General features: G+C 46.5%; 1 protein-coding gene across 1 annotated transcript; it reads right to left on the bottom strand.

Annotated features, from left to right (window-relative positions):
* Positions 1–1,680: 1,680 nt before the first annotated feature.
* Positions 1,681–26,811, bottom strand: NUAK2 (NUAK family kinase 2). Its single transcript, XM_044673524.1, has 7 exons — positions 26,433–26,811; positions 15,292–15,412; positions 10,164–10,315; positions 8,654–8,719; positions 6,134–6,253; positions 5,307–5,439; positions 1,681–3,700 (listed from the first exon to the last, which is right to left on the bottom strand). The coding sequence occupies exons 1-7, from the start codon at positions 26,664–26,666 to the stop codon at positions 2,640–2,642; spliced, it is 1,887 nt and encodes a 628-aa protein (XP_044529459.1). The 5' UTR covers positions 26,667–26,811; the 3' UTR covers positions 1,681–2,639.
* Positions 26,812–27,888: the final 1,077 nt, after the last annotated feature.

A 27,888-nucleotide genomic window follows, 5' to 3' on the forward strand; every position in this document is an offset into this window, starting at 1 on the left:
ATCCCTTCCAACTCTCTCACGTGGTGTGAAAAACCTTGAGGTCAAGAGATCAGGTGTGAGGACAGCCGGGTGGCACAGTGGATAAGAGCCAGGCCTGGCGTTGGGAGGACCTGGGTTCAGATCTGATCTCAGCTGTATGACCCTGAGCAAGTCACTAACCCTGTTTGCCTAGCCTTTGTCCTTTCATCTTAAAGCGTAATTACAAGATCAGAAAGTAAGGGTAAAAAAAAAAAAGGATACCAGATGCGTGCTTCTTCTGGAAGGCTGTAAAGGCTAGATGTTTTCAGAAACTAGGTTATCTGAGATATTAGAGTAAATATTGATTTTGTATAGCAACATTTTCCTTTGTCAGTCTAGAGGACATTAAAATAGGACTCTCTGATAGACTAGTTTCCCAGTTCTTATATGCCTGAACGGGGCCCTCCTTGATCCATTTTGTATGCCTGGATTTGCCTGCACAGTACAGGTGTATTTGTTTCCCTCCTCTTCCTATGATTGGACAAGATTTGCCATTGGCCTCTGCTGCTATGGTGGACTCCTCCAAGCTGCAGTGCTTCTTAATATACATGGGTCTTGTCTATACCAGCACTCTGGGTCATCCTGGTGCAAGGGAAGTTCTGAAAGCATTCCTGTTACAAATCTCAGATTTCAGGAACCCTGAGGCCCAAGGAAGGGTGATTTTTTTTTAATCTTTACCTTCATGATTATGCTCAGTTTTCAAGATATTCTTGGTTATTAGCTTTTATCTTTTGCCATTTGGAATTTTCAACATTTTTCTTTATTTTTTATTTTATTATGCAGTTGAAAAAGAATTTTGTGTAACCCTGACTCCAATTCCTTTGTATTTGTATTCTTTCTCTCCATCTGCTTGCATTATTTTTTACTTTGCTTGCAAACTCTGGATTTTGATAATTAAATTCCTCTTATTTAAAAAAAAAGAAAACAACCCTTCCCAGCTGCTTTAGAATCAATACTGTGTATTGGTTCCAAGGCAGAAGAAGGGGAAGGGCTAGCCAATGGGGGTTCAGTGACTTGCCCAGGATCACAGAGCTGGGAGGCGTCTGAGGCTAGATTAGAACCTAGGACCTCCCCTCTCTAGGCCTGATTCTCAATCCACTGCTCAAGCCACCCCCTGATGCTGTTCTTAAATCCTTACCCAATAAACAGCTAATCTGAACTACTGGCAAGCAAGTGCCAACCTGTCAGCGTGACCCTTGACTCAAACTTCCAAAACCTGAGAGATCAGTTTGATTTAAGCAATCAGATGACTGAAGTGGGGAAAAGGGCCATCATGTGTCAGCTAGAAAGGACAAGAGTGCACAGGCCTTCCCGGAAGCCCACCAGGAACCAGGATCATTCAAATAGAAAAATAGAGGGAGATGGGCCAGTCCCAAACTCATCAGCCAAGGGATGAGATGGGGCTAAAGAGTCATCCTCCACTGAGGCGACGAAGGCTGCAATTCAACTCCAGGGAAAAGCTGGTGGGTCTGGAAAATCATGGCACTGAGGAACTTGAGTTGACACAGATCAGTAAGCTGAGGCACTGGCCACCCACTTTGGGTTTCCTTCTGCACTTTCACTTCCCTAAAATGTGATCAGTGCTATTTCGGGGAGTGTATTGCTGCTGAATGTTGTTTCTTGTGTATATAGCAACACAAAACACCACCAAAAAAACATTTCTGGAAGAGTCAATCCATCCATGTTATTGAAAACAGTAAAATTCATTTTTTAAAAAAACAATACATAACTGAGCAAATACAAATAAATAGAAAACAGTTCTTTTCAAGGCAAAAAGGTTCCAGGACAATGATCCATTCCCCCCACCCATCAGAGAAGAGGCCAGACATTGTCTGGGGTGGGGAACTGAAGAAAGAATGAGGAGGGCTGACAATCCTCCACATTTGAGGTTCAAGGATCTAGGAGGCCTGGGCTCCCATTGAGATGACTGTTTTATTTGTGCAGCAACAAAGGGTCCTTTTCAAGTCCTTGGATTTATAGCAGCTTCCCTCAATGGTGCAGAGGGGAAAGCCTGATAAGGGTCAGGGGCTCATGCTTAGGCAGCAGCGGAAAGGGGGAAGAGATTTGCGGTCCTCTTCTGTAAGTACTGGGGAGACCCACACTGTACCCAGAAAGGTACCAGAGACCCCAACATCATGACGCTGTCATAAAAGTCACAAAGGCACAACAATGGGTGCCCTACTTCAATTTTGAAGTTTAAGCTGGAGAAAGAATTCACTTCTTCTGAAGACTGGATTCTGGGTGTCTTCCAACCCCACTCAACAGCTCTCCTCGTATGGGAGAGAGAAAAGGTCTCCTGGTGGAAGTGGGTCCAATTGTATGGTCAGTCCTCACTTGGCATATTAGGAGTTGGTCACTTGTAGACTTTGCATTCAGATTTCTTTGGCCATCTGTCCTCCTTCCATCCCCTTTCTATTGGTGGTGACAAAGGCATATGGTTTAAAGGGGAGCTCTAACTCTCATCTCACTCATTTTCTTCCCTTCCCCTCCTCAGGGCTTAAGCCCAAGTCCTTTTGGCCTCTATGGCTGTGAACTCAAGTCTCTTCCGAGGCAGAGGTATGGCAACACTTTTGAGCCTTCTTTGACCCAAGGGATGGGGTGGAGTTGCTGCTTTCCCACCCTCAGCTGAGTTTCATACTGACAGCCAATGCCTGCCGGTATACCTCAGTAACTTCCTGGCAGTCTGTCAGGGAGAAGCAACTGTCCCCAAGGGGGTCCTGCCTCCATCGCCTAAGCCTCGAGGCAGACCCTCGGGGGGCTGGTTCTTCTAGACCCAACAGGTCGTCCACTGACACACAGCCCCGCAGGGCCAGTTCGGGCTTAGGCAAGCGATCTGGTAGGTCAAGCTGGTCAAAGGACTCTGTGGACAGGATGCTGTCCTCACTCACGGCACCCGACGGGCGAGTGGCACGAGTGGCAGACAGGACTGGGGCCAGTTCATCCAGGGAGCCAAAGACAGCGAGTTCCTGAGAAGCTCCTGAGAATTTGCCATTGTGTTTGAGGATACCCTTTCGGTGGAGGGGCAGCTGAGGGGGCCGGGAAGGCTCTCTGACACTAGGATAACTGTTTACAAACACATCACCTGCATCCAGAAGGTCCCCGGAATCACTGGGTTCCGGGGAAGAATAATACCCTGATTCCCTCTGCCGCGGTTTCTTAAGAATACCTTTCTTTGGTAGTGCCGGGGCAGTGTGCCTGGGGCTGCTGGGGACCCCAGTGGGCTCTGGTGTCGGTTCCCCTGAATTCTCTCTCTGCCCCTCTAGGGAAGGGGCCACCCTCTTCTTGAGGATACCCTTGGGCAGCTTGAGAATCCCTTTGCTCGGGCTAGGGGATGCCTCTACAGCTACACTCCCCTGGAGAGACTGAGCCATAGTGTTCTCCTTTCGGGATTTCTTAAGTGAGTGCTGGCGCTCCAGCCCAGCCCCACCAGTCGTATGCTGCTTAAAGAAACTGCACACCTTGGCGCCATTTTCCAAGAGGGGCCGAGAGGAGCGGCGGAGCCATTCAGCCACCGTGGCCTTGGGAGAGTTCTCCCCTGGAGTCCCACCTTCCTGAAGAGCTTCTTGTTCCCCTATTGGCACAGCATAGCCCCAGTTGACCCACCAATGGCTGGCCACGTCTTCTAGAGTAGCCCTGCGAGTGGGGTTCACCATCAGCAACCATCGGATCAGTCCGCAAGCATCTGGAAAGCAGAAAAGAAAGCAATGGACTCAACGGAGCGCCCCAAGAAAAGTGACCCGGCTTCCCTCGATGCCCTCTGCCCCACCGCCTGTCACCCTCCTCAGACCACTGCTCTCCTTGTTCCTAGTGACGTGCTAGCTCCCCCATCAGAAGGGGATCTCCTTAGGAGAAAAGACTATCATATCACCAGCATTTTATTACACAGAGCCAGGCAGACTGGCAGCACCTCATAAAATGCTCGTCGCCTGACTGATAGACTGGCCGACTGAACTCGGTCATTCTCTCCTGTCTCTCTGGCCCTGCCATTTTTCACTCCTCTCCTCTCTCATCGGGCCAGGTGGACCTTCTCCAGGAAGCTGATGCCGCCACCCATCTTTGGACCTCTCTGCACGGAGGTGCTTCAGTGCGGATGGTCACTGTTGGTTTTTTAGTGTTCTTGGTCCTGCTTCCTATGTGTGTCCTCACTCAGTTTCTCAAGGACTATTAGGACTATTGCCATGGATAGCCTCTCTTCAATCTCCACCCCCAGAGTGCCCAGGGCAGTGCGGTGCACAAGGGGGTGCTCACTGGATCCTGTTGTTGACCAGGCTGACCTATTCCTTTTCTCCAGGGGTGGATGAGGAGCAGAAAAGGGCACATTTTGAGATGTAAAATAATAAAGGAAGATGACAGTAAAAGCCTTCTTTTGATTCTCTCTCCTCCCAAATGAAAGAAGCTTGGATTTTTTTTTTCTTTTTTAGCATTTAGGAAGGGGGGCCCCTAAATGGTTCAGTGGATTGAAAGCCATGCCTAGAGGAAGGAGTTCCTGAGTTCAAATCTGGATTTGGACAATTCCCAACTGTATGACCCTGAGCAAGTCACTTAACCCTCATTGCCTAGCTCCTAGGAACTCTTCTGCCTTGAAACCAATATGCAGTATTAATTCTAAGACAGAAGGTAAAAATTTTTTAAATACCTATAGGAAGGGGACAGCTAAGTAGCTCAAGTGGATAAAGTGTGAAGCCTTGAGAGCTGGAAGGACCTGGGTTTAAATTTGGTCTCAGGCATATCCTAGCTGTGCCCCTGGGCAAGTCATTTAACCCCAATTACCCATCCCTTATCACTCTTCTGCATACCTAGTAAGAAAGTAAGGGTTTTGGGGAAGTCCTAGGTTCAAGTTTGACCTCAGATACTTCCTAGCTGTGTGATCCTGAACAAGTCACTTAACTCCCATTGCCCAGCCCTTACTGTTCTTCTGCCTTGGGAACAATACAGAGCATTGATTCTGAGACAGAAAGAAAGGGTTTAAAAAACAAAGAAAAAGAAAGTAAGGGTTTTCTTAAATATATAGGAAGAATCTAAGCAAAATATTGGGGAAAAAATCTTTCCCAAGGAAGGATAATGCCCTATAATCCATAATTCCTTGGTGATATTTCTATTTTCTGGGATCTTGGCAGGTCTTTTGGAGGGGAGGGATAATATAAAATGATATCTGGGAAGGATGGGGGGAGACCTCTTTGAATTCAGTCATTGTAAGTTACTCTTCTGCCCTTCTCTCCATTTTACTAAAGAGGCCAGAGAGAGAAAAGTCCTTTTCCAGGAAAATCCAGTAAACCCATACTACTCACCAGATGGCTTGGTGGGTTCCCGGTACTCTCCATTGCTGATCTGTTTCACAAGGCTTTTATAATCCTGCCCATCAAAGGGCATCATGCCATGTACCAGGATATAGAGGAGAACCCCTAGAGACCAGCTGTCCACCTGAGACAGAGAGAAAGGTATTGGCAACGGGGAACAGTCACTTCCTTGGCCAACCTGCCAGCCTCCCCATCCCTAACCCAACCATGGATCCAAGGAGAAGAAATGCCCTTGGGCATGCTGGATTTTTAGGGCCAGTGGGAGGCCCACTTGCTTCCCTCTTCATGGTGGAAAGGGAAGGTTAGATGCACCACTCCTGGATCTAAGGAGGGGTCAGTTGAGGCATGCTTTCAAACACAAGGCAAATAGACCATGCCCAGTTGCCCTATGTGGTATCTGAAGCCTGGAGACTGAGAAAGCACAAACAGAATCCAACCTCCTCACATTTCATAGAATTTGTTGTCACAAGGTAGGAGAGTGGAGGTGGAGGAGTCTTTGCCCTTATTCCAGCTCAAGTATCCAGCCCTCCTTCTAACACGCCATGCTATACAAATTCTACCAACCCCCTGAAAATAGGAGTTTTACAAGAAAATCACTAGGACAGGTGATGAAAATTGCCATTTTACCCCAATTTTAAAAACTAAGATTAAAGCACTTGGTTGGCAGTGTTTTTTGAAGTCAGTTAAATAACTTCCCATGAGCACTTGAGTAGACAGGCTAAAGGCTCATGTTTGTCTCTCTGGGTTTCACCCATCTGGACCAAGACTCTAGGAAGGGGAAGTCCTAAGGGAGACCAGCAGACGTGGGAACTGCTCACCTCCGGGCCCATGTAGGGCTTCCCGTTGACAATCTCTGGCGAGGCATAGAGGGGGCTCCCACAGAAGGTCTGCAGGAGTTTGTCCCGATGGTAGAGGTTGGAGAGGCCAAAGTCTGCAATCTAGAGGGTCAAACAAGAGGTAGATGGTGACGTGGAAGCTCAGGTTGAAGAGGTTTTCTACCCTACCCCTCTCTAGTAGCCCCTGCTCACTTTCCTTGTCCACCCTACATTGGACACATCCAACAAAGAACGGGTCCTTTGGCCCATGGGATTCTGCCCATTGTTTAGGAGACGAGATATCAGCCAAGAACATCCTCGCCAAAGGGGCATTTGTGGAGGAGAGCCTGTTAGGGTTCCTTTCCCATGAAGGGTTGGACCTGATGCCTAAAATCTTTTTTTTTTTTTTTAAACTCCACATCTATGATCCCTCCTCTGCTTCATGAAGCCTTTGACGACTTTTATAGCCTTCAATGACCCTTAAACATTCAAGTCCATAATACTTATGTTGGGAGGATAGGAGTGGAGGATTAAATAAGGGCTTGTACCATTCTCAAGAAAGTTCCATGTGTTAGCCTCCTTTCCTCCAACTAATCTAAGCTACCAAGGGAGGGAAGGGCACCCCTATTCCATGGACCTGTTTTCCCTCTTATCCAACACAGTGCTAGGCACTTAAAAGGCTACATATTTGAGGCCTGGAAAAAAAAAAAAAAAGGAGTATCTGGGAGAGTGGAGGTGGGGGAAGGGATGGAAGAGAAATAAATATACGTTTTTCCCTGTAATCCAAAGGCCTTGACCTTAAGAGATCCTTTGGTTACTGATTAGCCCTATAAGCATAAGCTGTCTCTCTTCCCAGTAAAGAATTTACTCCTCTCTATACTGCCTGAGCTTCAGAGGGGTGTGGTGGGATGGTCTGTAGGCTGTTAAAGAATAATGGGCAGGAGGTATTTGGCCTGCAAACAACCTAAATAAACCTATCTTTGTGCTAACAAGACTTGGGGTGGGAGCCTCAATCAGGAGGGAACTTCCAGGAATAGTAGTAGCAGAAAGAACTCACTTCTACAAAGTGCTTTGTTTCCTGGACACCTGATATCCATCTTTTCATCTGACCCTCATAGCAAACTTGGGCTTTATTTTACAAATGAGGACACTGAGGCTCTGAAAAGCTGGGACTTGACTGGGTGGAACTCTTCCATCCAGTAAGTATCTGAGATGGGTCTTTCTGACTAAATCCAGCATTCTCTCCACTGACCAACTCACCATTCAGTAATATCTGGGAACTGGGGACCCCAAAGGCTGATCAGACGAGGGTAGTCACCAAGACCCCCTGCATGATTATCCTCAGAGGGAGTCCCATCCAAGTCAACCCCAGGTTAGTTTCAGCCAGTGGTTGTTTATGAAACTCTGACTAGAATGTTTATGGCTTAATTGGTCCCTTATCAAGGTAGCCAGGTCGTTAGCCCAGATGGAAAAGTTCAAGCCTATTTCTGAAACCTATTTTACTGGCGCCGGTTGTCTCTGGCCAGATGCAGGGAAAGCCCCACCTGCTCCGGGAATCCAGAGGCAAAAGGGCACCAGAGGGCAAGGAACCCAAGCTGCTCATGGGAAGCACGTTTCATATTTAGGATTGGGTCGGAGCTGTGCGGTAGACCTCTTCCTCTTACATGGTACCCAGAGGCACGGCTACAGAGATGCTCATTCCCTGTGCTGAAGCCTTCCTGGCTAAAAGACCCGAGTTCAAGGATACTTAGTTAAACCTACCTCCTGACACAGCAGCCATGGACTAAAGACACCATAAAATGACACATACATGTGCTGATATGACCAATGTGGACATAAATTTAGTTTTTTGTTGTTGTTGTTGTTGTTGTTTTGCATTTGGAAGTGAAGGAAAGGTAATGTTATTTTAACAATGACAAAAATTTTTTCTAAGGAATATATGGCTAAATTTGAGATAAGAAAGCTGGATTCCAAAGTCAGATGATTGGTCTAGAGCTGGAGCTTCAGCCCGCCTCTAATCCAGGCCCTTCATTTTACAGATGAAGCCATGAGGTCTAGGGAAGTAATTTGCCCAAAGTCATACAGGTAGTGTCAGAGATGAGATTTGAACCCTAATACTTAGAATACTCTAGAATTGGCTCTCTTTCCATTGTACTATGTTCCCCTTGTTTTCCTGGATTTCTGAGTCAGCAGACATACAGATGGAGATTTATATTAGTAAAAAATGTCTTTCAACTTCAAATAAGCCGCTTATCATTGCTTAGGAATCCAGTTAGCAGACCTAAGATAGCAGGGAAATTATGCATAGTCGGGAATGCCCTGGATGATTTCTGGAAAGTGAAACAGAATGCAGGTCCCCATCATATGAGGCAGATAAAAAGGATAAAGACCTGGGCTGTGAGCAAAGACCAAACTGCCCAGGGCTCTCCGAGTCCGAGGAAAGCTTTGCTCAGCTACCCGGAGAGCTTAAGGGTCTGGCAGGCTTAGGGTGGGGAGACCTTAGAAATAAAAATAGGGGCTCACCTTGATATTGTCATTAGCATCCAGGAGGATATTTTCCAGCTTAAGATCTCGGTGGACAATCCCATTCTAAAAAGGGAGAAAAGATAACAATTGGTCAAACAGAAGGGCAGGCTGACCAGGGGAGGAAGCAGCCCAGGCCAGCTGATGGAACAAGCATGGAGAAATTGGGGATCCACTAACATGAAGGGAGTGACAGGTTAAAAACTGGAAGTGTGTTCTGCTTTGGAGTCAGAAATCCTAAGTCTGCCACCTACTATGATGGGCAAATCAATTCCTCTCTCTCGTTGCTTCTGCAAAAAGTGGATGGTGTATGTGAAAAATTGTTATTACATGTAATTGGTAAATTAAAATATCTTTATAAAAACAAAAAAGGGGAGATAGTGCGCACAAAAATGCTTCTAGAGCAGTTAGCTTTTATAGTGGAAAACTAGAAATAAAAAGGTGTCCATCGATATGGAGAGTGGCTGAACAAATTAAGATATTTGATGTAATCGAATATTATTGCTCTATAAGAAATGAGAGGGAAGGTTTCAGAGAAACCTGGGGAAGATTTCTATGGACTGATGCAGAATAAAGTGAGTGGAACCAGGAGAGCAATTTATACGATAAAAGCAATGTTTTAAGAAAAAGTTTGAAAGATCTAAGTAAGGACTCTGATTAAGGTAATGACCAACTATAGTTCCAGAGGACCAACACTGAAGCATGCTGTCCATTCTAGACAGAAAAGTGATGAACTCAAAATGTGAAATGAGATATCATTTCTGGACATGGTCAAAGGAGGAATTTGCTTCACTTATAACAAATTATAAGGATTTTTTTTTCTTTCATTGGGTGGGGAAGTGGGGGGGGGGTGGGGTGAGTGTGACTAGGAAAAGAATTCCCCCTTCTACAAATAAGTGAATGGAAGGAGTCACCCCACAAGCAGGATAGCTTTGAGAGTCACATATGAAATTTACCAAATACTTAAAAATAAAAGCAAATTATGTAATAGTCCAAATTTTATGTATAATCATCTCCTTTTGTTCCACAAGACATCCAGAAATGCTCATTCCTAAGGTCTGTCCCAATGCCAACAATATTGCCTTTGATATGCTCCCTTGAAGCAATGGAGCCTAGAATGGGAGTCTAGAGAGTCCTGTTAAGACTTTTTTTTTTCTTAAACCCTTTTACCTTCTCAGAATGAATTCTAATACAGAAGATAGGTAAGAGCTAGGCAATATGCCCATGGTCTAGCTAGAAGTATCTGAGGCCAGATTTGAATCTAGGTCCTCTTGACTCCAAGCCTGGCACTCTATCCACTGAGCCATAAGCCACCCCTCCGGTTAAGCCTTTATTCTTGTCTTACTGTGATCCCAGGCATATTTTTTTCCTCTCATTGGTACAACAGAGAAACTCTCCAAACCCTTCCTAGGAAGATGGAGGGTGAATGGGGGAAAAGGGGCTCAGAGTGGGAGAAAAGAAGAAGGAGGGGAAAAGAGGGCGGGTGTAGGCTGGGGAGAAGGTGTCTTACTTTATGACAGTAGTACACGGCTGAGACAATCTGTCGGAAGAAATGCCGGGCCTCTTGCTCGCTGAGACGCTGCCGTTCACTAATGTAGTCATACAAGTCTCCGCGGCTGGCGTACTCCATGACAATGACGATCTTGTTGCTGTTTTCAAACACTACGGCAGAGAGAACAGGGGAACCGTCAGATTTAGGGGGTTCCTCCTTGGGGCTACAGGAGGTAGGATAGGGGGGCTGGCAGCAGCTGAGGAAGCCAGAGCCATACCTAAGAGGTAAGCCTGAGGGGCTCAGACCCTCCTGCCAAAATACAACCAGGACAGAATTTCATGCTTTCACAGAGAACTAACTCTGGGCTTCTTGCTTTCAGGGAGAACTAACTCTGGTATGGCCTTTCATGGGACCAAGGATCTAGTGCTAAGAGGGGCCTTGGAGGCCGCTGAGTCCAAACCCCTAATTTTTATAGCTGAGCAAACAGAACTCAGGAAGACCATCCATCCCTCTGCTCACAGTACACCTAGATGCCTCAAAACGATGAGAAGATGTAAGGCGTCGGGGTAATGCATCTGAAATTCCTAGCAACAATGGACCAGGGCTAAACCTACTGTTTGTTGTAAAACTAAAGACTTTGGGGGGCATCAAGGGAGCACAGTGGATCTGGACATCCTGGGTTCAAATCTGGCCTCAGATAAATCCTAGCTGTGTAACTGAGGATGTTACTGAATCCCAACTGCCTGGCCCTTATTACTCTTCTGCCTTAAAATCAATACCTAATATGATCCTGAGAGAAGGAAAGGGTTTGAAAAATAATAACTATGGGGAGATGGAAAGCAGGAGAGTAATCAACCCCAAATCTCCCAGTGGACCAGGGCTAACCCACTGCTGAGAAACTAAAGGCTCCCCAGGCTACCAATTTTTAAGGAAGGAGGGAAAAAAAAGTCTTTTTTTCAATTAAATTTAACAAACATTTATGAAGATAGCAAAATTTATTTAGACACGCTCCTTACCCTAATACCCAAATAATGCCTTTGTGTGGATGGAGAGGGGCATAAAACAGGACTGTGAGGGGTCTCTCAGCTCCTCCTGGGCCATCTCTCTACTACTGTCTGTCATATTCAGAAGGCAGGGAGGCACCTCTCGGGACCCTTCCTGGTGCCTCTGACATTATTCTTCTTTAAAAGGGTGCAGCATTGGACGCCCATGCCCTAGCCCCAAGGAACTGCCTACCTGCTGTTCCTGAAAAACCAGGGCAAAGACGGATTTACTAAGCTGATCACAAGTCCTTTAGCAGGTAGGATGGGTAAGAGAGGTGCACAGATGTGTATGCCTGTTGCCTGAATTTAGCTTGCCTAGCTAGTTCTAATATTATACTCTTTTTTTTTTAAACCCTTAACTTCTGTGGAAGAGTGGTAAGGGTGGGCAATGGAGGTCAAGTGACTTGCCCAGGGTCACACAGCTGGGAAGTGGCTGAGGCCAGATTTGAACCCAGGACCTCCCGTCTCTAGGCCTGGCTCTCAATCCACTGAGCTACCCAGCTGCCCCAATATTATACTCTTTAAGGGGCAGCCAGGTGGCTCTGTGGATAAAGAACCAGACTTGGAGATAGGTGGTGGGTTCAAATCTAGGTTCAAATCTGACCTCAGACATTTCTTAGCTGGGTGACCCAGAGCAAGTTTTAAAAGAATTCCCCATCTCTGACTGCTCTTCTGCCTTGGAACCAATATCTGGTGTTGATTACATCACACTCACCCCTCCACCTCCCCCACCCAATGAAAGAAAAAGAAAAAGATTACACCATAGCTTCTCCCATTCTCCTGTCTACATCCAAAGAAGGAAGTTGAGCTGGAACTCTCAGGATCATAAGACTAGAACCCAGATGCCACGCTTGGGTCAGAGTTCTCTAGAACACAATGAAACATGTGCCTGGGGCCTCGTGGTGAAAGCTGTACTCTCTGTACTTTTTTTAGGGGCGAGGGGTGGGGAAGGGAAGAATTACGCAGCTCCCGATGGCTCGAGTCCCTGGGTACCGTGCCCGATGGCTTCACCTCCTGGCACCTCTCTGCCTATGGGAGAGGAGAGAATGTACCTCTGTCCCGGAGGAGACAGGCCTTTCCCTCTGGGGCTAGTCAGGGCACATCCAGGAGGAGCACAATCCTTCCATCCCCTTCCCCCCACCCCAGAGCCCACAGCAGGATCAGAAATGGGGCTCCCAACCCCACAATATAGGTTACCAAAAAATTGGGAGGTGGTAAGCGGTAAGGAGGGTAGCCTTTGAATTCATGATCATATGTATTTTGTTTTGTTTTGAAACTCTTACTTTCTGTCTTAGTAACAACTTTAAGATAGAAGGGTAAGGGCTAGGCATTGAGGGTTAAGGGACTTGCCCAGGGTCACCCAGCTAGGAAGTGTCTGAGGCCAGATTTGAACCCAAGACCTCTCTATTCCTGGCCTGGTGCTCTATCCATTGAGCCACCCAGCTGTTCCCTCCAATCATGTATTAATGAACCTTGTGTGAATAGGCATAAGAAAATCCCTACATGAGTTAGTTCTCTCTGAAACCAAGTATAGAAAAGAGGCCGTGGACATCACCTAGATATGGGTGGGAAAGAAAATTCACACGGATGTGTACATACACTCACTGTCCAATTAGCAAACCAAACCTGACTTAACCAATATAGCTTATCTTCCTGCCCTCCCCTGGGGAAATACACAGAGATACAATCAGCCTTTTCTGCCATTTGCCCAAGCTTTCTGCATGATTGGCTGGGGTGGATGGGCCAGGGCTGGGCTAGCTGCTCTTCCCTCCTGAGCCTTCCCAGAGGTCAGAAGCAGCGTGAGGGAGTGGTAGGGATGCTTTCTTGCCTGCTCCCCGTCATTAAATGGGGAGAAAGAGAAAAGCTGCCGTGGCTCTGCTCCCTACCCTCCTTCCCTTGTATCTCAGCTCCCTCCACATCCTCTCTTTTCAATCAGCAACCTTCTCTCCCCCCTTGTGTCTCAGCTCCCTCCCTCCTCTTATGTCTCATCTCCTCTCATATCCCCCCTTCTAGCAGCTCTTTCCCCCCTTGTCTCAGCTCCCTCCTTCCTCCTCCTCCTGTGTCTCAGCTCCCCCCATATTCCCTTTTCTCCTCCCCCCNTGGATGGGCCAGGGCTGGGCTAGCTGCTCTTCCCTCCTGAGCCTTCCCAGAGGTCAGAAGCAGCGTGAGGGAGTGGTAGGGATGCTTTCTTGCCTGCTCCCCGTCATTAAATGGGGAGAAAGAGAAAAGCTGCCGTGGCTCTGCTCCCTACCCTCCTTCCCTTGTATCTCAGCTCCCTCCACATCCTCTCTTTTCAATCAGCAACCTTCTCTCCCCCCTTGTGTCTCAGCTCCCTCCCTCCTCTTATGTCTCATCTCCTCTCATATCCCCCCTTCTAGCAGCTCTTTCCCCCCTTGTCTCAGCTCCCTCCTTCCTCCTCCTGTGTCTCAGCTCCCCCCATATTCCCTTTTCTCCTCCCCCCTTGTGTCTCAGCTCCTTCCCCTTCCCTTTCTTTCTATCAATTCCTTTCTTCCCCTCTTGTGTCTCAGCTCCCTCCCTCCTCTTCCTCCTCCTCTTATGTCTCAGCTCCCTCCACATGCCTCCTTTCTATCAGCTCCCTTCTCCCTGGTTTGTGTCTCAACTCCCTCCCTCCTTTTTCTCTTGTGTCTCAGCTCCCTCCCCCTTGTGTCTCAGTTCCCTTCCCCTTTGTGTCTCAGCTCCCTCCCTCCTTCTCCTCCTCCTCCTCTTGTGTCTCAGCTCCCTCCCTCCTCCTCCCCTGGTGTTTCAGCTCCCTCCATATCCCTCCTTGTGTCTCAGCTCCCCCCCAACACCACGCCCCCTTTCTATTGGCTCCCTTCTCTAAGTCGTATTAAGACCACAATGCAGACAGGTGCATGTGGGTGTCTGCCCTCTCCCCCACCTCAATTGTCTGGAACCCAGGACCGAAGGTGGCTGGAATGGCAAAGCCAAACACTGACGTCAAGGGGGGAGGAGAACACAGTGGAGCAGGTGGGGAGCCGGCCCCGGGGCAGGAGTGATTCAGGCTCCAGGTCTGGGGGAAATAAGACACTTCAGCTCTGTCTCTGAGCGTGTGTCTGTGCCTGGATGAACACCTCTGGGGGGTGGTGAGGAGGGCAGACATGATCACGTACAAATGAACTCTGGGCCAGCAGGCAGAAAGCCAGCAGCAGGGGAAGGTGCCGAGAGCACTGGCCTTGGAACCAGAATCTGAAGCCGAAAGCCTCAAACCCCAGAGCCACGATTTAATAGCTGTGTGACCGTGACAAGTCAGTCTCTGAGACTTGGTCTTCTCCTCTGTAAAATGGGGATAATAAAGGGTGTCCCCGCTTCGGGGTCATCCCCGCGCTCAGAGAGCTATTGTAAAGATCAAAAGAAAAAATGTTTGGAAAGTGTTTTGTAGCTATTTTACAATTTGTAGATTGATGGGTGCCTGGATTTTATTTAAACTTTAAAACACTATAAACATCAGTTATTATATAATAACATATACAAGGACAGGGCACCACAGTGTTGAGAGCACTCTGAATTTGGAGTCAAGAACACCTTTGAATTCTCCCTCAGAATGACCAGTTGGGTGACCACATGGCAAGCTACTTTTTTTTTTAACCCTTACCTTCCATCTTAGTATCAATACTAAATATTAATTCCTAGGCAGAAGAGTGGTAAGGGCAAGGCAGTGGGGGGTAAGTGCCTTCCCCAAGTGTCTGAGGCCAGATTTGAACCCAGGACCTCCCATCTTTAAGGCTGGATTCTCTATCCTCCAAGCCATCCAGCTATTCCAACATGGCAAGTCACTTAATGTCTGTTTGCCTCAGTTTCCTTCACTGGGAAATGGGAATCATAAAATAGCAGCTACCACCCCAAGGGTTGCTGTGAGGCTCACACGAGGTGCATTCTGTAAGGCACTTAGCCCCGTGCCTGGCACACAGTTGGTGCTCAATAAATGCTTCTTCCCTTTCCCCACCCCCTTCCCCTAAGGTTGGTCCAGCTGAATAGCCTGCTATTCCAACATCCCCAGGGAAGTGGGAAGAGTGTCCTGAGGGAGAGGGAAGAGCCTTGGAGGATGCCCTCCCTTGCTTCTCCTCCCCCTCTGCCTTCCTCACCTTCATGGATGGTAATGATGTGTGGGTGGTTGAGCGATGACATGATCTCAATCTCCCTCCGGATGTGCAGCAGGTCCTGCTCATCTTTGATTTTATCTTTCCGGATGGACTTAATGGCCACCTGTGAGAAGAATGGGGGAGGGAGGGAGAGATTGGGATGGGAGGTGAATGGGTTTATCATATTCATTTCTTCAAAGTCTCTTTTCCTATAGACATAAGATCACTGAAAGGATGAGGATACGATTGAATGACCCTGGGGGCAACTAGGTGGCTCAGCGGCTAGAAAGTCAAGCCTAAAGAAGGGAGGTCCTGGGTTCAGATTTGACCACATATATTTCCTAAGCTGGGCAGGTGACCCTAGGCAAGTGATTCAACCCTGATTGAATAGATGGTACCACCCTTCTGTCTTAGAATTGATACTAAGATAGAAGGGAGGGATTTTTAAAAATGGGATGGGAAGACAGGCAGGTAGCACAGCAGATAGAGCACCAAGCATTAGAGACAGGAGATCCTGGGTTCAAATATGACCTCAGACACTTCATAGCTGGATGACCCTGGACAAGTCACTTAACTGCTCTTTTGCCATGGAACCTATATATATTATTGACTCTAAGACAGAAGGAAAGGGTTAAAAAAAAAAGATTGAATGAAATCTTTATTAAAATCCTGAGCCTGCTATTTGCTGCTCATGTCATCTTGGGCAGTCATTTTTATCTCTCTTAGATTATTTCAAAAACTTCTCTGGGTAGTGGACAGAACCCAGAATTTGGATTCAAATTCTGACTCAGACATTTAATAGCTGGATGACTTAATCTCTTTATGCCTTGTTGTCCTCATCTGCAAAATGAGGGAAGAGTGTGGGGTTTCTTCTAGTTTAAATTTTTCTGATCTATGAGATGGGGAGGATTAGATGACCTTTAAAAACTGTTCCAGCTTTAAATTCTAACCCTGATAGCTGTGTGACCCTAGGCAAGTCACTTAACCTCCATTGCCTAGCCTTTACTGATTTTCTGCCTTGGAGCCAATACACAATATTGATTGAAGGTAAGGGGCTAAAAATAAACAAACAAACAAACAAACAAACAAACAAACAAACAAACAGAATAGAATAGATTAGAATAGAATAGAATAGAATAGAATAGAATAGAATAGAATAGAATAGAATAGAATAGAATAGAATAAATTCTAACCCTGACTTCTGAAATCAGAATAAGGGGAAACAGTGGAATTGATTGTCAGCTCCAGGAGGAGGGGTGAGAAGAGACGAGAGAGACAACATAAATCATGTAACCTTGGAAAACTTATGTGTAAATTTGTTACTGGAATAAAATAAAGATAACATTAAAAAAAAAGAAGAAGAAGAGGGAAACAGGCTTAAATTGTAGTTTGCTGGATACAAGTAAGACGTGATAAAGAATTTCTTGCCCAGGGAGGGCTCTTAGGTCATCAGAACGGCTGGCAGAGAATCTCAGCTTCTCAGGTGATTTGTGACTGGCCTCCCCAGAGGTGCTGGGTGCTGTCCATTCCTTGGGACAAGTAGGAAGAGCTTCAGGGATCCCCAACTTTTTTTGGTGGAATGAAATCTATGGGCCCCTTCTCAGAATCATGCTTTTCACTGTATGAAATCAACTACATTGGATCACTAAGGAACCCAATTCTAACCTAAAAACAGCCACCCAAAACAAGGCAAATAAATAAATAAATAAAAAGCAAAAGTTCCAGGTCTCCAGACCAAGGTCCTCTTGCCCTAGGGCCAGGGTCTCTGTGTTGGTTGAGGCAGCTAGGAAGTTCGGTGGGACTAGAATTTGAATCTTGTCTATTTATTGAGTAGTGACTCTGGGTAAGACTCTTAATTTGGGTTTGCCTCAGTTTCTTCATCTGTAAATGGGAGTGATAAAAGCATCTACCTCACATGGTTATAGTGAGGATGAATAATATTTGTAAGGCACCAAGCACAGTGCCTGGCACATAGGAGGCACTATTATTATTATTATACCTGGGAATGTCTAGTAATCTCCCAGCCTCATTTACTGTGGTCTCATTCATTCTGGATATTTGGGAAGGAGGCCTCTTGGAGTGAAAAAACCCGAGACTGAGGCAGCTCTTGGTGGAAGCCAATCCCTCTCTAAGTCAAAATGCTGCAAAAGGCACTAATCCTACCTCTGCCCTTCTCCCAAGGTAGGACTTTCCACTGACCTCCCTCTCCTCACCTGTGAAGATGAGGAAGCACCCTAGAGATGGAGCTCTCCTTCTGAGGAGCAGGAGGGGAAACTGAGGAAAATCTGCTTGCCAGGAGCCCTAGAGAACACACTTTTTCTCTGAGGGAGTCCTTCTACTTTGTGAGCTCAGAGCAGCAGTGGCTACCTTCCTCACGACAAGAAAGTAGCCAGACTGGGGGGGACGTAGGGGAAAGCAACCTAGTCAGTGTTGGAGAAACAAAGTCAGAGATTTGGGATTATTAGTATGGGAAAGTCAGCCATTAGGGTTGATTATGTGGCGGGGATCAACCTGCTCCCAATAACCTCTTGTCTGCTGAGGGCTGGAACAGTAAACATAAGATTTCTTCCCGCACCCAGCCTGACAGACAAGTTTTTAGAAACCTGAACACTGGCAGAGGTGAATGGCTCCTGATTGAATACTGCAGGAGGCTCCTCTCCAGAGGGGCTCTGAATATTTGCCCCCAACCCCCATCAGCCAAAGGGGGACAGAGAAAAGGAAAGCATCCCAGGAGAGGAGGGGCCTCTAATCCACCCTTTCAAACGGGTCCCAAAGGCAGACAATGCCCTCCCTGGCTCAGAGGGACAGCCAACTCTGCTGGGACCGAGTTCCCCCATCGGACAAGAATGCGGAACAGTCATAATCCCGTAAGAAGAGCTGGCTCACAAAGCCAAGAGCCTGGTCACCCCAGCAACAGGGCCAGGGGATGGCCTGGCCTCCGCCCCCGGCCCTCTCTCCCAAGCCCCAGGAGGAGGGGCCCAACCTAGCCCCAGTGAATGGGCAGAGCGCAGAGCCCGCTAGGAGCAGGGTATCGGGGACAATGGGCAAGGCAGGAGAGGGAGACCGGGGTCAGTCACCCCAGAGGCCCCCTTCCCAAATATCCAGAATGAATGAGACCACAGTAAATGAGGCCGGGGGCTCTAGGAGGAGATGGGATTGCCCTTCTTCTTTTTACCTTGTCCCCCAGTATTTCTCTGGGCAACCAACACATTCTCCAGACGCTAAAACCAATTCCCGAGGTGCCTTTGGGGAAGTCACTTGAAATTCTCTGGGTCTTGACTTTCACTGAGAGATCCTATTCTGGGCCCTCCCTTCCCTATTTCCTGAGAAACAGTTTCAATAGGTTCTTCCCAATAAAGGAGCTATAGAAAACGTATTATCGTCATATAATAAAAAATTGTATAATAAAACACACCCATAAATGCAGATCAAACAGCAAGTAATAACTGAGCTCTTACTAGAGCGCCGAGCAGAGAAATAAAATACATACATATTAGTCACAGAAATTAACACGGGCCAGCAAGCCCAGATCCCCAAAACGAGTTGGGCCAGGCCTGGAAGTCAGCAGTCCTGGGTGTGAATCTTCTCTGTGGGTACAGAAGGGAATCTCTTTTCCTTGCTGGCTGGGACTATTTCATTTTTGACTAGCTTCGTTAAGCACTTTCTATGTTCAAAGGAGACACTTTTTGTTATATTGAACCAAAGTGGGTGATTGTGGACAGCTCTTCCCATCTTGCTCAGCCTCGGTTTCCCTCCTTGTAAAATGGGGATGAGACTATTTATACTCCCTAGCTCAAGGCTGTTGTGAGAAAGGCTTTTTGTGAACACCAAAGTACTCTATAAAATGTGGATTGTTGTTGTTATTATTATCATCATAAAATAAATTGGGTTGCCAGCAAGTAGGAATGCCAGGTAACAAGGGAACACTATCCTGGCCAGCACCCCTGAGCCCCAGCGGTAGGGAATGATGGACCAGAAAGACCAGCTAACCATTTATCCTACTCACACCCCACCTCCCCAAGGAGCTCAAGGGCAGACTCAAAGGGCCAGTCTGGACCAAAGTGTTCAGAGTGGCGCTCTCACTGGACAGAAAGTGGGTACCCACCATCTGGGGAAAGGCTGAAAAATCTATGGCTCAGGAAGGTAACGGAATATTATTTCTGGGGAGAAAGGAACATGAAGCATCAAGAGGAGTACAGGAAGACCTGAATGAACTGAACCGAAGGAATAAACCAAGAGAACGACTACAATGAAATGTAATGAAACTTTTTCCTGTAAATGAAAAGGAGCTCTAAAAGGAAATCAGATTCTGGGGAAACGAAAAATGAACAACAGTTCAATGTAGTAATCAGTTTTGCTGATTTTCCCTTTCTTTTGGGGGGGGGTAGGAAGAGAGGCTTTAAAAATATTATTTGTTATAGAAAATGATTCTCTGACAGGGGAAAAGAAATGGGGGAAACTTAGATGATGTTAAAAAAAAAAAAAAGCAAAGATACCAATAAAAAACCTTATTTTTTTTTAAAGTAATGATGTTCCCAGACAATAAATGAGAAATTCTGATTTCAAAAGGATGTATACAATATCAGATATTTTTGCATAATTCTTTTCCTTTGTCATAGAGTAAGGATTGATCCAGAAGGGTAGAGGTGGGAAATGATTGATATGTGAAGAACGAAAGCATGAATAAAACATTTTAAAAAGCTTTTCTAAGCTTCATTTAATTCTCCCAACAACTCAGTGTGACAATATTGTTATTCTCATTTTTTCAGACTAGGAAACTCAAGGCACAGAGGTAAAATGACTTGGCCAGGGTAACATGGTGAGGCTGGTAAATCTCAGAGCTGGAACCCAGACTCTGGTGTTTTTTCTGCTCCACCAAGTTTCCCACTCCTTTTTTCTTCTGCTTTCTGTCCCAAGGGACATCTCAGCTTAGCTGGGGTCCCCAAGGGGTGGGAGGGGCTTGCCAATTTTGTTTTCCAGCCCAGAAACAGATTGTGTCATCAGGGTTCCTTGTTGGTCCCCAAACAGGTGACAAGATGAGAGTACTACTAACTTTTACTCTGGCTTCTCCTGCCTTCTCTCTGTTCTCCTGCTGGTCTGAGCAAGAAGCTATTTTTCCGAGGGTCCCAGGTGGACACACTGCTAATGCCATCTCTTTCTAGGAGTTTTCTGGGGACCTTTACCTAACTCTTTGAGGGTTTAAGACAACAATCATACACTGGGGCAGGACAAGAGTCTTTCTCTCCTTACAGAATAGCCAGACAAAGGCCAGGAAGGGCAGGATCAGTGTTCTACCATCCAACCTCACCCATGAGCTCATCCAGAGAGAATAAAAACAACTACAATAATAGTAGAAGTGTGAACATCGATTGAAAGCAGCTTCTAATAGAAAAAGCCTCAGACTGAAACCAGGAGATCTGGAAAATTCTGGCACAGTCACTAAACAACCTATACAGCCACACAGTACACAGAGGCCAGACCTGGAGTCAAGAAGACCTTTGTCCAAATGTGGCCTTAGACACTTAGCTGTGTGACCTTGGACAAGTCACTTAACCCCAATTGCCTAGTCCTTACCACTCTTCTGCCTTGGAACTGATATAAGATAGAAGGTAAGGGCTTAAAAAAAGGCGGGGTGCTCCCATGTACAGGAGTGGATGTTACAGGGAGTCCTATTTCAATTCAACAGAAGAATTGCTTAAAAAGCTGTCTTTAAGAAGAAAGAAAACTTCTCATCAGTAGGGAGTTCTCTCTCTACCACTGGAGATATTCACCAAAATGTTCCACCAGCTGTCTATGAAATGACTTCTAAGATTGTTCTAAGCTCTTAAATTTGACTCTAGACTTTCTCAAAAAAGCAGTAGCTCTAGGCAACTGTCACATCAGATTTTCATAAGATTATGATGTCTCTTAACCAAGTATGCTTCCATGAATAAAGACCAGCATTATAAAACACTTGACGGTTTTCAAAGCATTTGCCATATGTTATCTCTTTTTATTTATTCTCACATCAGCCCTGGAAGGTAGGTGCTATTATAATCTCCATTTTGCAGATAAGGAAAGTGAGGCAAATGGCTTTTCTAACAACCAGTAAGTACCTGAAGCTAAGATTTGAACCCAGGTCTTCCTGACTCTAGGTCCAATGCTCTTATTTACTCTTTCCCTCTCTATTATGATATTATGATTTCATCTGACCCATAATATTTCTACTAATTAATTTAAACTACTTCATGGCGTCTCTGGATCCCCATCAATTAACCACTATGTATGTATTAAGTGCCTACTATGTGACAGGTATTGGGGAATAAGTAACAAGAAGGCAAGCCTGAACTCTGTCCCCCTAAAAGTTTTTTTTGTTTGTGGTTAAGAAAACCAAGCAGATTCAGAACTAGAACAAAAAAGGAGAGGAGCATGCAGTTGTGTGGCTCAGAGGATAGAAAGCCAGGACTAGAGACAGGCAGTCTTGGGTGGAGATCTAACCTCAGATCCATCCTAGTTGTGTGACCCTGGGCAAGTCACTTAATCCCAATTTGCCTGTCCTTACTCTTTTGCCTTAAAACTAATACTTGGTAGTGACTCTGCAACAGAAGGTAAAGGGTTTTTAAAAAGAGAAAGAAAAAGAAAAACATATCTGGAAGAGATGTCAGAGGTTATCTGATCCAGTCCAGATCTAAAACATAAATCCCTTATCTCTCTTCTGCCTGGGAACCAAAACTTAGCATTGATTCTAAGAAAGGTTAAAAAAAAAAAAAGGATACATTGATAGTAATGGTAAGGAGAATTAGCCAGAGTAGTCCAGTCCTTGACAACAAATATTTTAATCCTAGATCTATGACAGTGGGCGGCAAGTGACTTCACCTCTTAGCCTCAATTTCCTCCTAAGTAGAATGAGTAATTTGGCTCCCTGATACAAGATCCCTTTTCCATTTGAATCCTTCTGTCCTTATTTCCAACCTCCCCACTCCTTGGCTTCTCCACCATCCTTATTCCCCCGTCTCCTGGCTGCCAGTTCTTTTCCAAAGGCTCACAAGGAAGACAATGTTCAGCATCTAGCTTTGGGCCTCAGGCCTTCTCCCCACACACCTGCCCTCTTGCCAAGGTGGATGCCTGGGCCCTGGGTGTGGAAAGCATCTTCTCTGGAGGATTGACAGACGGGAAAGGTCTGAATGTAAGCTGTGAGAGCACAAGAAAGAGATCCCAAGAGGACCGGAGCTGCCGGGTTTCAGGTACATGGGTAGGAAGCTGGACGTGTCTGGGGGATGTGGAGTGAGTGATGGCACTTGGAGTAGGAGCTATCACCTACAACTGGAACAGGGGAGGCAGGGCAAGGAGAGGGTAGGAGATGGTCCATTTAGATAAGTGGCCAGAGAGGCTGGCATGAATGTGGGCACACTGAGTCTGCTGCTGGAAATTGGCTCGTAAAGGAAGAAAAACTTTCTTGACTGGCCTTCTCTGCCCTCATGGCAGGTCCCCCTGCCTCAACCTGCTCCACCCTTCTTGCCAAGCTGCCCAGGCGAGGAGCTTCACAACCCAGCCCTGTGTGTGTGGCTTGGCCAGGACCCAAGGATGGGAGCTGCCTGCAGCCAGCAGCCTCCCTCTCCTGCTCACAGGCCTGCTGCAGAGGAGGTAGGCATAAGAAGGAATAGTACCAGGAGAGAAAGGAGCCCCTCCAGGAAGCTGACCAGAGAGGGGGCCTGGGGACCACTGCCTGCCCACAACCCCTGGGGGCAGTGTGAAATGAGAGCTGAGTCAGCCAGTATCAGGAGTTTCCTTTAGCCATACTCTTCATGGACTCTACCTTAGATCCTAGACCCAGGGAGGCTCTTAGAGCCCATCCATCCATCTTACAAATGAAGAAACTGAGGCCCAGGGCATTGTTACGTGCCTATACTTATAGGAAGTATCAGAGGGGAGAAATGAACCCAAGTCCTTGGACCCCAGAGCCCCTGCCCTTTCCACTGTGCTCAATGAGGTTGGCCAATAAATAGATACCAAGGAATGAAACAAACAAACAAAAAACAACATTCTCTGGAGCACCCTAAACCTAACTCAAAAGCCCAGAATATTGAGGAACCAATGGCAACTGCAATATAGATACAGAGAAAAAAATGGAGGTAAAAGGGGAACATATAAAGGAGGACACTCTTTGGGGAAAGGCTAGGTCTAATAATTGCACAAGGATCTCTACTCTCATTACCCTAGGCAAGAGGGACAAGGTTCCAGGCCATTCTGGACTGGGGCCAAAGGGCAGAGACCGATTAGAGAAAGCCAGACACGGACAGTGGTTTACCTGGCACAGATCATTTATCTGATTATCCAGGAGGATCTGGGGTTAAGACCATATGGTAGGCTCTGGTCTAGGGTTTTATAAGTCGATTACTCCCTGGGATTATGCCTAGAGTGGAATTCAGGCAATTCTTCCATCATAAGCACATGATGCCAGGATAAGTAAGTGTCTCTAGGCTGGGGGCATAGGTCCTGGAGCTCCCTGCTGGGGAAGAACAGGAGGAAATGTCATTGAGATGCCAGGAGTATCCTCAGGAGGCTGATGGATCCAGGGCAAATATTTGCCTTCCCTTTGATGCCTTTCTGGAGGATCCATTAGCAACGTCCCTCCTTCCTCTTCTCAGACAGGGCAGTCCCATCTGGCTTCTGACGATGCCATGTCAAAGCTGGTTGGGGGTAGGTGGGAAGTCATTCTTCCCCATGTTCCCAACCCAACCCTATGGGAGTGTAACTAAGGACTCTTCCTTTGAGGACACTATACAGATACTGTTGACTTAAACAAATCCAGGTGAAAACTATTTATTAAGTACCTGCTATGCTCAAGGTACCAGACATGAAGGTAGAAATGATTCAGAGCCTTCTCTGAAGGCACTTGCAATCTGCCACTACTATCTAGGTAAATTTGAACAAATTATTTAACTTCTCTCTGGGCCTCAGTTTCTTCATCTGCAAAATGAAGAAAAGGGACCTCTAAGACTTCTTTCAGCTTTAAATCCTTAGTCCTAATGGAGGGGAAAAGCATATATACAAAAACTGATTTAAGAAATATGAGAGGGGCAGCTAGGAGATCCTGGTTTCAAATCTGATCTCAAATGCTTCCTAGCTGGGTGATCAAGAGTAAGTCACTTAACCCCAATTGCCTAGCGCAGTGGTTCCCAAACTTTTTTGGCCTACTGCCCCCTTTCCAGAAAAAATATTACTTAGTGCCCCTGGAAATTATTTTTTTTTAATTTTAATAGCAATTAATGGGAAAGATAAATGCACCTGTGGCCATCACCACCTCCCTGGATCGCTGTAGTACCCACCAGGGGGCAGTGGCACCCACTTTGGGAATCACTGGCCTAGCACTTCTTGGTCTTAAGAATTGAAACTAGGAGAGAAGGAAAGGGTTTTGAGAGAGAGAGAGAGAGAGAGAGAGAGAGAGAGAGAGAGAGAGAGAGAGAGAGAGAGAGTGAGAGAGCCAGGCACAACAGTATCAGTCATTTCAAGGAAAAATAGGAGAGGGAAATCAAGGAAGACTTCTTGGAGGAGGCACACAATGCATGAGAGTAGAGTAAAAGCTTTACTAAATACAAGCATTTACTGATTAAGGAAGTGGTTGGTACCAGGGTTAAGCAATGACCAAAGGGTTTTCTTTCTCCTACGATAAGCCCTCTTCTCAAGACAGGGACTGAGAAGATGCCTTGTGAATTGAGAATCTATAATCACAGCTAGAAGACTATGGTACAGGGTGGGAATCACCCTGGGTATCATCTGTGATGGCCTCTGGGAGGCAGCTGCTCCTACAAGTTCTAAAGAACAGAAGTTCTGGTACCCAGCTTTGCTAATAAAAACTTCAGGTTTTGTTAATGCCAGGTTTTTCCTTTAGAAAAAGAAGTGCAGACTCTTAGAACCTTAAGAACACATCTCTCTTTGGGGCTTAAAGAGAGGGCAAGGAGGCAGTGGCATGAGAAATGCATTTCAATCCAAGAACAGCAGAGGAAAGGCTCTAATCTCAAAACCCCGGATCCTGCTCACCTGGCCCTTGTACTTCAGAAAGCAAAAGAAATGTGAAGTACAGTATTGCCCAACAGCTCCAAGCTGGCAGTCAGAATCTGGGGACTGTGCCAGGCATTAGAAGTGAAAACACACACAAGATCCTATTGATTGGTCCATAATCCATCCCCCATCTCCACCCATCTCCAACCATCTCCCTCCTTCACCAGAGAAGGACTTTTGCATTTCAAATCAGCAACTGACAAAAGCGGCAAACACCAGTAAGGGGTGGAGACTGGGGTCAGATCCAATATGGTAAACCTTGACCTTTAAGGACATTAAAAAACAAAAGAAAAACTCATCCAAAAATCCCCACAACCTTTCCCTACTAGAATCCATTCTTTAGGGGGTTTGTTTCTATTCTGGGACTCCCCGTTCCAGATAATGACTGGCCTCTTGGCTTTCAGATCCCAGAGAGCTTGTTTCAGTTTTGCTGAAGGATTTCCTCGATACCCCAGCCGTAAAAGGGGATACTGAAGCCCCAACTCTCATACGCTTCTAGAAACGAGTTTACATAAAGTGTTCTCCCGGCTAACCCAAACCTCAGCAGTCCCTAAAGGTTCAATCTCAGCTTTTGTTTCTTCGCCGGCAAAGGGAGTGGGGGCAGGCCTGTCTTTAAATTGAACCTGGATGGCAACAGTAGAAAGAAACCCAGAGACAATGGGGTAATAGCAGGAGGAATTACAAGTCCCAGACTTATCCCCAGAGGCAGCCAGCAATCTGTCCCCGCTCGGGAGCTGACAGGTGGATCTCAGGAATTGGGGATGTTCCCTAATAAAATACTTATTCTTTCTTCCATCCTTGATGGAAGAAACATTCAAAGCTACCCACGTAGGTATTCCAAGGATACATTTCTCATCTCCCTTTTTTTTTTCCTGCTCTCCCGCTATCGAATCCAAATTACCAGATGGTTGGATTTTTTCCCCCCCTTCATGGGGAAGGACACAGGAGAGGAGGTCTCGCTTGTCCCTTCACAGATAGTTCCGGGCATCTAAATGGGGTCCAGGTTCGCTCCTGGAACCACTCGGTCCCCTTCCCCATCACGCAGGCTGTGCACGCTGCGTAGACTCCCCCCTCCCGGCCAAAGCCGAATGTTCGGTACTCACCAGTCTGCCCGATCGCTCTCTCGCTTTCTGCACCTTTCCGTAGGTCCCTTTGCCCAAGGTTTCCAGGAACTCATAGTGGTGCCGCAAATTGTGCTTGTGATGATGCCGCTTTACTGCCTGCTTCTTCATCAGGGGCTTGGGAGACTTGATGAGTCCATCGGCAAGGGGCAACGCGAGCCCCACGGAAGGGGAAGAAGCCAGGCTGGAGCGTTTAGGGAAAGTGAAAGGCTCCATGGAGTTGGGAAGGAGAAGCAGGCGGAGACGCCGGGAGACGCAGCCCAGAACCAAGAAGGAAATCAGCAGAAAGCAGCAGCCGCCACCGGGAAAGCTCAGCTGCGCAGGGGTCTGGGGCACATGTGTAAGCTGCCTAGAGGTTGAGAACGAAACTTAGACATAGAAGAAACTGACTGAAACTCTACATTCCAAGTTCTAATAAATGTTACAAGCCCCCTGCAGCCTGGCCCCGCCTTCATCCGCCCATTGGTCAGCTACCCTGCTTCACGTGACCCAGGACGCTTCGATTGGCTCACCTCTGCCTCTGCGAACGCTCTCCCCTCCCCCTTCGGCAGGACTGCAAAAGGTGTCAATGAAGGTCCTGCCCTCTTGGCCCCCAGTTACTGAGGGATGGAGAAGGGGAGGGGGGTGCGAAGGACTCTAGCAGAGAATGGTTGGGGGAATTTTGGAGCCAGTCCTGGGCCTGAGGATGGACTGAGAGCCTCTGATTCTCGAGGACTGAGGAATTTCCCAGCTATAAGTCCAACCGCTCACTTCGTGGCGCTGGGATAATGTTAAAGTGATTTAGGAGCTCATTGTCAGGGTTTCTCTGGTGATACAGGATGATGCCATCAGCCCCGCTTCGGCTGTAGTTGTACTTTCTATGGGAGGATGGAGTATGGGAGACGAGATAAGCAATCTTTTAAACCAGGGGTCATTAACCTTTTTTTTTTTTTTTTTTTTTTTGTCATGGACCCCTTTGACATTCTGGTGAAGCCAGTTTCCCTTTCTCAGAATAGTGCTTTTAAATGCCTAAAATAAAATACATAGAATTAGAAAGGCAACCACTTATTTAAAGAAAAATCATTATCTAAATACTTTCAAAAGCACACAAATTCTCAGGCCTCAGATTAAGAACCCCTATTTTAAACCCTTAGGAAACCTGACCTCCAGGAAGTCTGCCCAGATTCCCACCAGCTAAAAGGGATCTTGACTCAAATTCTCAGAAAGTTCTGTGATTAGGTGGTTCAGTGGATTGAGAGCCAGGCCTGGAGATACTTCCTAGCTGTGTGACCCTGGACAAGTCACTGAATCCTCAATGCCTAGCCCATACCTCTCTTTTGTCTCAGAACCAATATACAGTATTGATTTTAAGACAGAAGGTAAGGGTCTATAAAGAAAGAAAAAGTTTTCCTTTCCTTTGCTCTCATCACTTCTAGCGTTGTTCTTACCTATGGACATG

This window comes from Gracilinanus agilis, chromosome 4 (genome assembly GCF_016433145.1).
Source record: "Gracilinanus agilis isolate LMUSP501 chromosome 4, AgileGrace, whole genome shotgun sequence".
Lineage (NCBI taxonomy): Eukaryota > Metazoa > Chordata > Mammalia > Didelphimorphia > Didelphidae > Gracilinanus > Gracilinanus agilis.